At 42.8% G+C, this 13,817-nt stretch overlaps 1 protein-coding gene across 1 annotated transcript in view; it reads right to left on the bottom strand.

The window, feature by feature from the left end:
* Positions 1-3,097: 3,097 nt before the first annotated feature.
* The window catches only part of ppargc1b (peroxisome proliferator-activated receptor gamma, coactivator 1 beta), a gene marked incomplete at its 5' end in the record, with an annotated part of 101,920 nt that continues 91,200 nt past the window's right edge, over positions 3,098-13,817 (bottom strand). The window contains 6 exons of the mRNA XM_083980763.1: positions 3,098-9,200; positions 9,672-9,799; positions 10,455-10,573; positions 10,887-10,944; positions 11,618-12,239; positions 12,532-12,596. Coding sequence (XP_083836889.1) covers positions 9,109-9,200; positions 9,672-9,799; positions 10,455-10,573; positions 10,887-10,944; positions 11,618-12,239; positions 12,532-12,596 — 1,084 coding nt within the window. The 3' untranslated portion in view covers positions 3,098-9,108. The remainder of the gene's footprint in view (positions 9,201-9,671; positions 9,800-10,454; positions 10,574-10,886; positions 10,945-11,617; positions 12,240-12,531; positions 12,597-13,817) is intronic.

The raw sequence follows: 13,817 nt of genomic DNA, 5'->3' as shown, positions 1-13,817 counted from the left end.
CTGAATTCAAATAGAAGAAGCTGAAGTGATTGATTCAAGCTGTTCTGTGTGGTGTAATTTGGTTTAGAGCACAATTCAGTGGCTTAATCAAATATGTAGGAAAAGGGGGTGGGGGTGGGGGGTCCGTGGTCTAATTTGTGTCCGTTTAAGGGTTTTTTGGTGCGACAAAGTTTCTTCTGCTCTAATTGGTATGTTTTGCAGCAAAATGAAGCTCCGTTTGCTGCAGTCGCTCGACGCCAGCTGACCAGCAGCAGAGGACAAAATGACCAATTTAGAAACCAGCTGGTGAAGAAAGAAAATCAGGGTGAAGAGTTGAGGAATGATGACATTCATCAAGTTGTCAGAAACAAAACTCCAGAGGGAATCTCCTGCTGCAGTGTGAGCTCTGGATTTGTGAATTCACTCCGCTTCAAACGTTTCTTTATCGACGACGGCGTCTTATCACTTCCTGTTGTTAGTTTGAACCTGGCCGCGGCGTTATTGGCTAGTTTCACACCAAACATGGAAACGCTGGAGCAAAGTATCGCTGTCATTGCTCATATATTGCTACATAATTGAGATTTACAGACTAGAACAGAGTTAGAGAGAGAGTTTTTTTTTTTTTTTTTTTTTTTACATTTTTGGATGAATGCACTTGGTGTGCTGAGGAGGACGTCCCATTTGGGGTCAGAGAGTAATTTAGTTGAACTTTGGCTGCTCAAGCTTGCAGAAAATCAGCATAATGCAGACGGATGGCCAAGAGAGAGCACAGCTGCTGTCTCCATTGGAATATAAAGCACTGTGTCGGTGTGAAAGTCTTGTCAGATGCTTGATGTGACTTTGTTTGACTCACAGAGGGAACATGATATTTGGTTTGGTGCAGTTCAATTTGTTTTGTTTTGTTTCTTTTCTTGCAGCGTTTGTGAATCGTCAATTCTCCCATGTGTTTTTGCTGGTGTGGAAGTGACAGGGGGAAAAGCGACCATCAGTACAGCAGTGCTCATACAGTGATGTCACATGGTCAGACATCATCAGCGCAGTCACTGACATGTGAATCACAGTCTAGCCAGGCGGAAAATTGCCAGCGGCCTCTTAATAGTGCTGTTTAACCAGGGGGAGACTTGAGAGAGGGAGTGTCTGTTAATGGGCGAACAGAGGCAGCAGAGCACACGGCTTTGTGAAGCTGAACCACAGCATCACAGGTTCATTACAGCAGAGTGAGCAGCAGTAGTGTCCTACTGTACACAAACACATATCAATAACACTCATGTTGGCACAAAACAACCTGACATAAGTGAGTAAGATGATTCGTTGCAGCAGCAAAGCTGTCCAACCCAAACCCCATATATGAATATATTGTTAACCACACCACAAACACCTGTTGAAACACATCACTTTTATAGTAACTATTTAATTTGTCAGCTCTGTTAGGGTTAGTCTATCTTGAAACTGACTTCAATTTCAGGAAGTAATAACTCATCAGCCGTTATTAGTATTTCAAGAAAGCAAAGTGATACATTAAAGGTAGAGTCTGGAGGTTTTTGTCCAAAAATAAACGCTAGACTTATACAAATGAAATCCATCTTAATCATCACCTATGGGCCTGTGTTGTGGTGACTGTGTCTGCAGAGCCCCCTTCCCCTGCCTGTATTTTGCTTTTGCTTTGTTTTGTTGTGCACTGGGATGCTTCTGGGTGGAGAGTCTGTGTTTAATGACATAGCTCAGGTGAAGCTCCGTGGAGCAGAGGGCTGCTAGCCCCGCTAGCTGTCTCGGATGCTAGTGAGTGCACTCACTAGCTCGACGCTAACTTCCGCTTGTGGCGGCAGCTAGCACTCACCGATAGCACTCGCCGCTAGCACTCGCCGCTGGCACTCGCCCCTAGTACTCGCCCCTAGCACTTGCTTCCCAACTCATCACAGCGGCCCTTCTACTCGTTACAGCATAATTCTCAAGGCTCCCGTTGTTGGTGGCGGTCTGCCGCTCCAGTGATTCACTCGGACTGTATTTCCTTTTCTTTGCAGTCCTGACTAGTCCTGAATACTGCTGCTGCTCCTGGGGCAGGAGGCTGCACAGTTGATCCAGAGAGAGAGGAGGGGCCCAGTTTGAATGTTTTGTTTACAAACTGCGGACAAACCTCCGGACTCTACCTTTAAAGACAAAAGCTGACGAGTGTGCCTGGAAACTCTCCTTAAGAAGATGCATCATGATCAGACGCCTGAACTACCTTAAATGAATCCTTGTGATGTAAAGGAGCAGAGATAGTACTCTGAGGTCCTTCTGGATGTCCAAGTTCCTTATTCTATTTCTAAGAACAGAGATCAAGTGGTAAATTGAGAGCAACTTTCTCAATTATATTGGTCCCCTTGCCGATACTGCACCACTCCACTTCTTCATCTCCAGCTCTGTTTTCCTGTTACGAGACCTCAAGATACTTGAACTTAACCTGGAGGGAACAATACACCATGTTCTGTCAGAGATTTCCTGACTCTCAGTCCTTCACACTCGGCTGCAAACTGACCAGGTGAACATTGCAAGTTATGATCTGATGAAGGCAACAGTATCACATTGTCTGCAAACAACAGAGATGCCATCCTGAGGTTCCCAAACCAGTGTAAGTAAGATACATCTTCTAGCTGCACTGGGAGTTATCTTGAGTGATGTTCCTGGGAGCATCAGTCTTTCAACCTCAGGTAGGTGACCCAGCTAGGGTAGGGTTGATCAAGCCCCTGACTTGCATCCTAGGCCTTCCTCTTAGCCTCTCCTGTAATACCCAGTTGGTTGAGGACACAGATTCATCCCCTGCTAAACCCCTACAGCCAGTTTCTCTGGTACTACTTGTTTCTTCAAAAACCAGCAATTGTCATGGCCAAGATCTTTGACATCCTGCCAATGAGCATTGTAAGCAGGATTGGAAAAGAGAAGTCGACCTCTGATGCAGAACACAGACAAATGTCAGTGGTTATACAAGGCTTGGATGGCTTGTATCAATGGCCTCATTATTGTGAAGACGAAACTACATCATGTCCTATAAGCTGTCCTGAGGTTTATAACAATCGATGGTCATTGAAACAAAAACAAAACGTGCATCTCTTTCAGAAATAATCACATAATTTCAAAGTGCTGTTCATTAGGTTTTTATTTTTTGGAGGCAAATCAATGAATATATGTACTTTATACAGTATATGAGGAGCACATCTCTACAGTTTCATAATGTAAACAATCTCTGAAGAGAAATGTATTCAGTTTAAAAGGAAGCCATAGTCTTCTGTTTTAAACTATTTACATGAATTAAAATATAATTTATAACATCAGATACTTCCGCTTCTATGAAACTAGATTTTAACAATTCAAAAATACTGAAATGCCTTTGTCTCCACATTCTCAAGACATATGAAATCACACAAAACGAAGAAAAAAAACACCATTTAAAGACATCCAAACTAAGTGGCGTATAAATAAAAAAGAAGAAACGCAAAATAAAACCAACATATGTAAAAATATAAAATCTCACTAGCAGTATTTACCTTTTTTTGTTTTACCAAAAACTAAGTTAAAAAAGAAAAAATCATTTATGTGAATTTGATAGTCATTAGATGTAAATAGACAATGAAATCAATAGTAATGAAAAAAACAAAAACAATGTATGCCCTTATGTCAAAATATTTTCTTCCACCAAAATAAAACACCCACTCACATTTAGCAGATTTCGACAGTTTGCATTCCCTATTAAGTGCCTGTTTGACATCACTGTTGCCATCAAGTTTGACAGATTACCCATAAGTTTCTTGTGTATTGTACAACTACTGATGCTGAAATGTGACACAACCATTCACAGATTGAACAACGAAAGTGGAATCTGAGGCCGGCGTCGGGGCCGGTATTGCAAGCACTCCTGTCCTGTTAGGGGCTAATTGATGGTGTTAGCTAGCTGATCCATTGCCTTCTCAACTAAAGAAACAGTGAGTGAGATACGAAAAGAAAAGAAAAGAAGGAAGTGTTTTTGTGGGCCATGGCATTGGAAACATGAAATCTATAAAAGTGAATCTGGTGCAGCCGCTGAAAACGTTGCATTTTCCGGCGAGCCGTCCGGAGCCACGCTCTTTATTGTTGAAGATTTTTCTTTTTGGTCAACTCATCTATCAAGTTTTATGGTTTTCTTGCCATTTTCCATTTTTCTGAAATGAATAGTGGAAAGAAAGGTATTGCATTCTGATGAGGGTCATTCCCTTTGGAAGGTTTTTTTTTTTATTAATTTTTTTTATTTTTATTTTTTTAAACATTTCTTTTTTATTTGGATTCGTTGCCCATGGACCTAGGACCTAGACCGAGCAGACAGCGGTATTATGTTGAAATGTGTCAACGTGTTCTCAAAACACTGAGGAGAATGGTCAACATCAAAGTTTTCTATAAGAAAGTATATAATCATCTAGATATCTACACAAACACACAAATATATATTCATATATATGTATATACCTTTTTATAATATGGCTATTGAAAAAAGTTTTAATTACGTCAGTAATTATTTAATAATAAATGGATTGGAAAGGAGTTGAAACGGTAATACTAAAAGCTAGTGGTAGCTTCGTTTTCCCCCCGGTTGATTTTTAAGGCTTGCCATGATGAAAAATGGGGTTGTCTTGATGTCATCCACCTCTGCAACAATGGAGGCACCCACACAGGCACAGCAGCAGCCACTGTAGAAATCCCACCACACACTTGGAGTACTAGATTTTAGAACTGCATGTAAAAACTGTTTGTTTCTCCTCCACACAAGTGCTGAAGCAACAGGAACAAACCAGGAACTTGTCTATCTAAAGGCATTTTAAGGTCAAATTTTGGTCATAGGTTAGAATTACAATATAGGAAACTACGGTCAATTTCTCATTTCGCTTCCTGTCTCAGTGAGAAACTAGTACTCACTATAACTACAGCGTTGACGCTTTGCATCTCTTCTGCTTAAGTGCTGCGAAAATCTTTCAAACATAAAACTCTGACTTCTTCTCAACCAGATGAACATTGAATATTTCTGTGACTTGTATTGTATAGTAAATGATTTAAATGGACTGAACAAGTGACAGTGGGATTTCTACAGCGTCCACCACATCCATATCAAGTAGTCTGAAATTATCTAACGGGGTCAAACCAGCAACAACTTTCTTTTTTTTTCTCTCTTTTTCTCCCTCCCACATTCCTTACCGGAGTCATACATGTATATTTATTTAGCTGATACTGTAGTACAAATGTCCATTGCAACTCAGATTTTAACAAATCTGTGCACCATCAAAATGTGGTAATAACATAGTTACAACAGCTTCCTTTCAATGAGAAGAAAATATTGTGAAGTTATTTCACTACTTGGGACGTTATTTTGTGCAAGAGTATATTAGTACAATTGGTTTTTGTATACGTGTTATGTGTTTACGACGTGACTGACCACATTCTTCCTGTAATTAGTTTTTATGGTTTTTTTTGTATTTAACAGCAGTCTACATACAGTACAGCAGCCTATTGAATCTGCAGCTCAGAGATCGCCTGTGATGTAGTTCAACAACCAACCACACACTATACATTATTACCTCAGTTTTTCGGAAAAGGCTGTCTCACAGATAGGATTATTACGTATTGCATCTCAAATTGCTTTTTAAGGAAACAGAAAAAAATCATCAAAAATATTTTGTCATTTCAAAACAGCAAAGAAACAGAACCTTCTAGTGTGATAGTCTAAAGGGATACTTAGATCTTTTTTGTCTTTTACAACAGTGTTGGACTTTGGGTGAAGTCGTTTCAATGTCATTTTTTTCCCTTCATGTCCTCCCTGCACTGAACAAACAGAACTCATTGAAACAAAACCGACCAGACCATCTCCTGTCTGATTAGCAATCAACTGTGACCCGCCACCATTAAAAAAAACAAAACACACAATACATTTTATGTTTACAACGAGGCATAGTGCTATATACACATTATATATTTATATAATATATTTTCTTTTTTTAATATGTAAACCAGCACATTCTCTCACTTTTTAGTAGTATACATACTAAGCACAAATACTCATTCAGTTGTTTGTGATTAGTTTTGTTACAATTTCAATTTCTTTTTTTTCCCCCCGACACCTTGTTTCTTAATCAGTATGTATAGCACTAAATTGTTTTTGTTCGTTTTGGATATTGGTGAGCCTGAAGGGAGAGGGTCCGTCTTTCTAGGCCACTTCATTTGCTGTTTTTTTTTTTTTAAACACTGAATAAGGCGCCTTTGTACTTAGTGTGCGTTCCTAATAAAGTCAAAGGAGAATCGAGTGATGTAAACATTCAATTTTTTGTGTGTGTTACCAAGGAGTTGATTAGATAGAGAAAGAACGAGGAGGAGGGGGAAGTAGGGATTATTTGTTAAAAAGCAGGGGAGGTTTGCCAGGGTTTGGAGAAGACCTGGAAACAAGGCCTTGAACCCACAGAGCCAGAAAGTGACAGAGTTAAAGATAGAGATAGAGGAAGAGTCGGGCTGCATTTTATTGAAATCCCTGGTCAAGGAGAGGAGGAACGGTGAAATTGTGGGTCCCAGAGGAGAACAAAATGAGAGCGAGGAGAGAAGATTTGAGTCTTCTTCTCTCAAGAGCACTCAAGGACCAAACCACCACCACACCACCGTTCAACCTCTCCCGACACCTCCTCACCAACCCGCAAGCGTCAGCAGTGTCCGACTCAAACACGAGACAAAGACAAAACACTCACAAGGACACACGATTGAGACTCCAAGAAACGGACACGCTTAAAACCGTTATGAGGCAAGCGAAGGATACAGTTAGAGAAAGATAGATTATTCCCCTCACAAGGGACTTAGTGGTAGAGGAGTTGTAGTATAAAAAAACCAAACACAAACCCCCCCGCATTACCTAGAACCACCCATCAGTTGGGGAAAACCTCACACAGAGAACGCTTCCGACAAAACAAAACAAAAAGTGAGAGACAGAAAAGAGGAGGGGGAGAGCATCCAGTAGATCACAGAAATAAAAAGACAGGGGGAGCAAGGATGGATGGATGTGAGGTAGAGATGCTCAGCTGATACAGTACCTCCTGGATGAGAAATCGGACTCTCCGGCCGATTGCTCTTTTCGTTACTTTCAAGCCCATCCCTTGCTCGGTCCCTGGCTGTGTTGTCAGTGGCGGTTTGTTGCCACCACATTGGCAGGCTTGGAGGCTCTCTCCCTTTAGACAGTGGGTGCTACTGGCTGTGGCAGGAACGTAAAATTAGGCGCTACCCGGACTGCACCTCAAGCTAAAAGTTGGGTGCACGCAGTCAATTGGACGACTGCTGCAAGAGTATCTTTAAAAAGCACCAAGAAGCTCAATCACAATCTTTGGGCAAGCAGAAATGGGGAAACACAATGATTACATTCAGATTTCTTAAATACATTCCTTTTGAACCAACAGATTCATCTATGTCTGGCTATGGCAATATTGGTTCGAACTTCTGAAACCCAACGTGAAGCGCCGATGTCACTGAGGAAAAACAAAAGGATTTGTGGACAAATAGTTGAATCCTGTTTGTAGTTCTTGGCCTCGTTACGACTGATGAACTTTGCCTGAAAGACGGTCGGACTGGGATGGTCTGGAAGAGTGAATATGTGATGAGAGCTTCAACGGTTGCCATCTTTATTTCCCCATTTAAGTCCTGCTTGCATCAGTCCAAATGTAAACTGTAACTGTTGCATTGGCTGTGGCATTCGAGGGGAAGAGGGTGTCGTCAGGCTGCAGCCTTAATGGGACGTATGTTCAGTGGGACCCTATCAAACCAGTCCATCAAGATCCAGCTGGATGAGGAAGAAATTTACCTGGTGAAGCCCAAACAGCTGTTCTGGAAAAACAGACGTCAATGGTTCCAATGGAAATTTGCTGCTGGGTAGTGTTATCAAGAAAACACCAGTTTTCCTGCAACCCTGACTTTACCCCAGACCAAACCAAACCCTAACCCTTAGAAACCTCAAGATTTTCTTTAACCTCAGCAATAAATACTTTGACTCTTTGTCGAACTAGAATGTCATCATCATGACCCCTTACAGTCATGTGAGGGCAGACTAGATTTTTTCGGCCAATTCAACATTCAGTATTGGTGCATTGCTTGTATCCTAGTCTGAAATGGTTGGAACCAATTTTAAGGTAAATTTTTTTCTGAAATCCAAGTTGGGATCTTGATGAACGGCGCGCCAATCAAACCGAACCTGCAGCAGCCAGTAGCAGAAACCAAAATGTTCAGCATGGCAGAGATAGAGATTAGAGTCAAAGGGGGAAAGTGGAGGACAGCGGAGACATTTACCTCCTTACAGTGCATAGATCAAATCAAGGAAGCACTACAATTACAAAAAAGAAAAAAACATGATTTTTTTCTTCTTCATTTTAGATTTGTAAACTTTATCAGTCATCAAATGATTACGTTAAATGTGTTTTTGTTATATTCTTTGTCCATAACACACACACAATAGATTTTAAAATTTTATAACATCCACAATTTTTCGCTAAAACAAAGCAGGTTTTTTTTTTTTTTTTTTCTCAGGTTACACAACCACACGACTTCATGGTGAACACAGCTTGCAGGTTCACCACCCCTGGCCGGAAAGAGGGAGGCTTTTTTTTTTTTTGTACAAAACAAACAGAACAAAGAACACGCACACGCAGAAACACACACACCACGACGACCAACGCAACGCAGGGATAGCAAGTATTTGCTACAGAGGTCTCTCTCACACCTGTGCTTCCAAGGCGGGGCGATGATGTCACCAACACAGACAGGAAGCAGCTTTGTTGTTATTGTTGTTCAGCACAGAACTGTATCATTATCACGTGTAGTAGTTGTTGTACCATTGCTGTTAAAAGTCCCACTTCCTCCATTGTCTCATGACTCATCCAGACTCCCAGTGGCTTCCTCGTTTTTAAGCAGTATCCTCCGGTGAAAGAAACTTAAAAAACAACAAGGTCCTTATCGTTACTTTGTTCCAATGGTAAAAATGTAAACATTTTGCGAGGTTGCCTTGCATGGAGGTACTGAGAGGCCTGTCTGAGGGCAGAGCCGTGTAGTCGGAGGGGTGTTGCTGTGGTTTACTAAGGCTGGCCAGTCAGGGGCGCTGTGCTGTCAGCGGTGCAGGGACTTTTGGGCCTCCTTCAGCAGAGTATCAAAGTCCAGTGCATCGTACTTGCTCTTGACAGGACCTGGACCTGCCTCGTCTGAAAGAGAGAGATAAAGAGGTCACAGTCAAACACAAGGAGTCAAGGTAGAGTAGGATACTCTCAATCTGAACAAAACCTAAATTAAATCGTTGGTATGTAATTTTTGTCACATGTCCTTTGGTTCAATTATAAGGCATTATTTGCTGTTTAAGAGTTGTTGGGAATTTGAAGATTCATTTACAATTTATGTTATGTTTACAGGAAAGGACAATAGTATGAGTGACAACATATTAAAAATTCAACAGGTCACTTTATTGATAAAAGCAATAAATGAGCAATAAATAGGCAATTCATATGTAAGTATTCAGTTAAAAAGTTAAAAAGGAGTAATTTGATTTCTGATAAAAGTATGTGCTAAAAATATGTACTGTCAAAGAAGGATATTCTAAGTAAGTATGTTTCCTTTGTTCCCTTCCAGCCTTTTATTTCTGGAGGACAACACTGTAAAAACAAGTGTTAGTTCGTTACCAAGGTCTATGTAGCGTTTTCTCGTCAGCCTCCTCAGGCCAGCTGGTCCATTCTGGAAAACCGTCTCCCGTTCTCTCCAGTGCTTCTGAACCCCTGCCTGGCGAATCTTTATCACCCCACAGCGCTCCCTTTAAGAGACACACACAGACACACACACACACACACACACATCACAATGATGATATTGACTTGAGACCAAACACAAGTGGCCACTCTGTCCATTAAAGACCAGATGTCTAAAATAAGTTAAAGGACAACCAGGACACAAAAAAAAGCCAATATTCTTAATGTTAGAGTTTGTGTGCAACAAAGGGAGGTCACCTTGTCAACTTCAACTTTCTAAAGTCATGTTTAATGAGTCCCTATGGGAGCGTTTCTCCTCTGTAACGGACCTACTCTAAACATTCAAGAGCAACACAGTACAAAGATGACAAACCTACACAAACTCCAGACTGATGTAAGTGCTGCGTGCTTCAATCAGTGGGATCAGAAAGTTTTAATCATCCTAACGTTGTAGATGATTGGAGGTCATCACATAAAATGATGATTCAGCACACCAAGTACAACAGGAAGCCAAGTTGCAGTTGAAGTAGTTCAATAGATACTACTAAAACATTTTGTTCCAACAAACTGTCAAAACTTATGAGCTCCAGTGCTGCTTCTGGGCTAAAAAAAATATTGTAGCCCAGATTTGGATCAGTCTGTCAACAGCATTTTAAACTTAGATAACTCCGTTTCTCCGTGGCCTCCTTTCACACCCAGGAATCGGGACGCTTCACTTACTCGTTGCAGATGATGACTTTGCAGTCCTCCGCGTTGCCGAAAACCTGGAAGCGTTTCCTCAGCATGTTCTGGGTCACGCTGTTCGGCAGGTTGTGGATGTAAAACACCTGGCAGTTGTCCTGGCAACAGGGAAACCATGGCAACGGTGAGGACAAAGGACAATACAGAATACAGATAGACGTAGGAAGTGAAGCAGGAAGCCGAGTAGAGTGCAGGGCGACGTCCTGAGGCTTCACACTTCACGCACCAACATGCAATGTGTGTTTATGTGTGTGTCGAGACTGATGCACCAAATCTGTCTTTTGAAGCCTTGATCTTTTGCTTCAGGCTCATGTTTTACACTCTGGGTCACAGATTATGCATTTTGACTAAGGCAAAAAAAAAGTCCCTTTAGTTGTGTAGGAGACTGTGGAGAGTGACTGTTCTCCGTACCTCGTCAGACTTGGCTTTGTTCCTCTGCTTGTCATCGGGACAGATCTCTGAGTTCTCACTAAAGGAGGACAAGGAAGAAAAGGAGAGAGAGGATAGTTAGGGAGATAAGGACGTCCACAAGGTGAAACCTAATGTCAAACACCAGGAAACAGGTGAACTGCAGCAAAAAGTCAGACTTTCTTTCACTGACTGCAGCAAAGTCCTTCTAGGTAAAACTCAGCCATCGTGGCAAGAGAGTCACAACGTCACTGTCAGTGGTCAAAATGTCCAGTCACCTGGTAAAATCCTTTTCAAAGGTTTGAAGACTTCGCCTCAAAATAAGGTTACTCGTGCTACCATCTCTTGTATTAGGGTCGGTTTTGACCTGTGTCTTAAATCAGCTGTAAAACACACTAAAAACTTTTTTTTTCATCCAATATGTCTTTCATCTCTTGGTTACATTGTTAGGCTTCGTTGGTTGGCTTAATTGGTTGGTTTTAATATTTTGGGTGTGGGACCCTGGGCCTTTTTTGTCAGCATACCCCTTGACTTCAATTGAACCTTTGTCTTGTGTCAGCTTTCTGCTACTATCTCTTGTGTTGGGGTGTTGTGAACTGGACTTGGTAGAAAGTTTGAAATGTGTTTCAATAGAACAGAAATCTTTTCTCTCTCCTGTTTCTACTTTCGTCTCTTATCGTCTCTTCGTCTCCCGTCATGTTTCTTCTGTCTGACGCTTCCTGTCTCTGTCTCACCTGGAGTCTGTCTTGCTGGCTGGGGAGTCGGGACATGGGTGAAGGATGGGCGAGGGCGAGCGAGATGCCAGCGAGTGCTCCGCCTCCTCCTCCGATCCCGCCGACTGACAGTCTGACGGCGGCGATGACATCGTCACGGTCGTCTGCTGCTCCTCCTCTGACGCCACCAGCCTCTCCGCCTTGTCCCTCCCGTCCGACACCTGATCGTCGGTCGCTCTGGGCGGTGCTGCTGCTGCTGCGGCGGCGGCGGCGGCGCTGGCTCCGTCCCCGCCTCCTTGTGCCTGCAATATGGCGCCAAGCATGGCGGCGCTCCGCTTGCGGCTCTCCCCGAGGCTCAGCGCGCAGTAGTCGTGGTCGCCGAAGCTGCGGTGGGTGTCGCTGTCGCCGGCCTGGCCCATGCGCCGCAGCTGGGCGTACAGCTCCGTCTGCTCCGGGAGCTTCCGCTGGTGGTGGGCGCGGCTCAGCCAGGACGAAGCCTTCGCGGCGGCGTTGGTGTTCAAAGCCGGATGGACGGACTCGCTGCCGCCGCCGCCCACTCCTCCGCCGACCTTCCCTCCCTCTGCCGGCTTGAAGAGCTCGTCCTCCACTGGTTTGTGAGGCGGGGTGGTGGGAGGGGTGAGACCTGAGGGAGGTGACACATCAGCATCACCAAGGTGAGTTTTAATTGATCTAATGAGCTATAACACGTTAATTGGAGCGTTTCCAGCTGCTGATCCGAGGCACCTGCTCTCAGTGAATCCACATTTACAAGAATCAGCAGATTTAATCCAAAATGTCAAACTATTTAAAGCTCTCCACCCTCTGGAGTCGACCTGTCACTCTCCCGTCCCTCATGACGTCACCGGCGTGAGCAGCAGGTGACATCAGCGTTTATCCAGACAAACAAGAGAGGAGCAAACAGGAGGTGTGTTTACCTGCCGTTCCACACAGATCCACACTGAGCGTCTGCTCGAAAGGCTTGGTGCTGTACTGGGACTCTCTGTGGAGGTGGAGAGACAAAACAGAAGACAGAGAGAGAGAGAGAGAGAGGAATTAGAGACTGCTGCGTCATGTTTGAATCCATTGCACTTTTAAAACGTTCACATCAACAGGAATCCAATAACGTCCGTAAAAAGGCTCCGTAAAAAGCCCCCAAATAAAAAGTGGCCAGTTTCAGCTGATGCCTCCTGAATGTGAATGATGTTCCTCCCTGTAAATGCTACTGGCGTTTCTCAGCGCTCCTCATTTCTTATCACAACAACCATATGTACTCGGCTGTCCTCTCCCCTATTCTTCTTCTGCTTTCTATTTCTGGCTGTCTGTTTCTGTTTCTCCACTCGCCATGAAAGGCAGGAGCGGTGCCGAGTGGATTGGCTTCAGGCGGGATATTACTTACCCTCTGCAGAGAACAGCAGAATAAAATAGAAAAAAAGAAAAACTCTTTTTTTTTTTTTTTTGGTGAGTGCTTCAGAAGACAGATTAATTTAGAAGATGGACGGACGCCAGAGGTTTGTACAGGAACTCAATTCTGCTTTTTGACTGTTTGGAGCTGGAGAGGTTCCAGCGTTTGAGGCTGGACGGGCGCGGAGGTTAATTTAGAAAAGTAAGAGCAGTGAGGACACTTTGTCTGGTGCAGATTAAAATCTCGGCGAGCCAGCCAGGAGTCCGGCTTCATTAGGGCTCCTGGAATAAAACTGCTGAATTTGGAAGGTTTATCTTCTATAAATCCAGAATATAATAAAGTCCTATGAGATTACGAAGGACGTGTTCACTGATACGCATTAAAAATGGAATACGAGACATTTTTGACATTTTCTTCATGTTGTTCCTGTCTCCTGCGGTTTGAGATTGAGAATCCAGTCTCATCCTGCTGCCAAACAAACATGAGTGTGTTTGAGTACAGAGGTTTGTCTCAGTGGAGTGTGATGCTGCATCACTCAATGGTTTCAACTTGGAGCCAACAACAACATCATCAACAACAACTTCGTAGGCCAAACTCCTTCAACAGTTTCATGAATTATGGACTGGAGCCAGATTATGAAGCATTTAGTTACATCACTGAGACAATGGAATAAACGCCCATATAGGATCAAATCAATTAGTGCTCAATTTAAAAAAAAAAAAAATTAGAGCAAATGTGATTAAGTCAGTAATTTGCATGTTTACAGGCAATAGATTAGTAAAAGCTGAAACAATCAGGCTCCTTAATGGAATCTGTCTC

Source organism: Trachurus trachurus (genome assembly GCF_905171665.1).
Source record: "Trachurus trachurus genome assembly, chromosome: 10".
NCBI lineage: Eukaryota > Metazoa > Chordata > Actinopteri > Carangiformes > Carangidae > Trachurus > Trachurus trachurus.
This window is presented reverse-complemented; position numbering and strand designations above follow the sequence as displayed.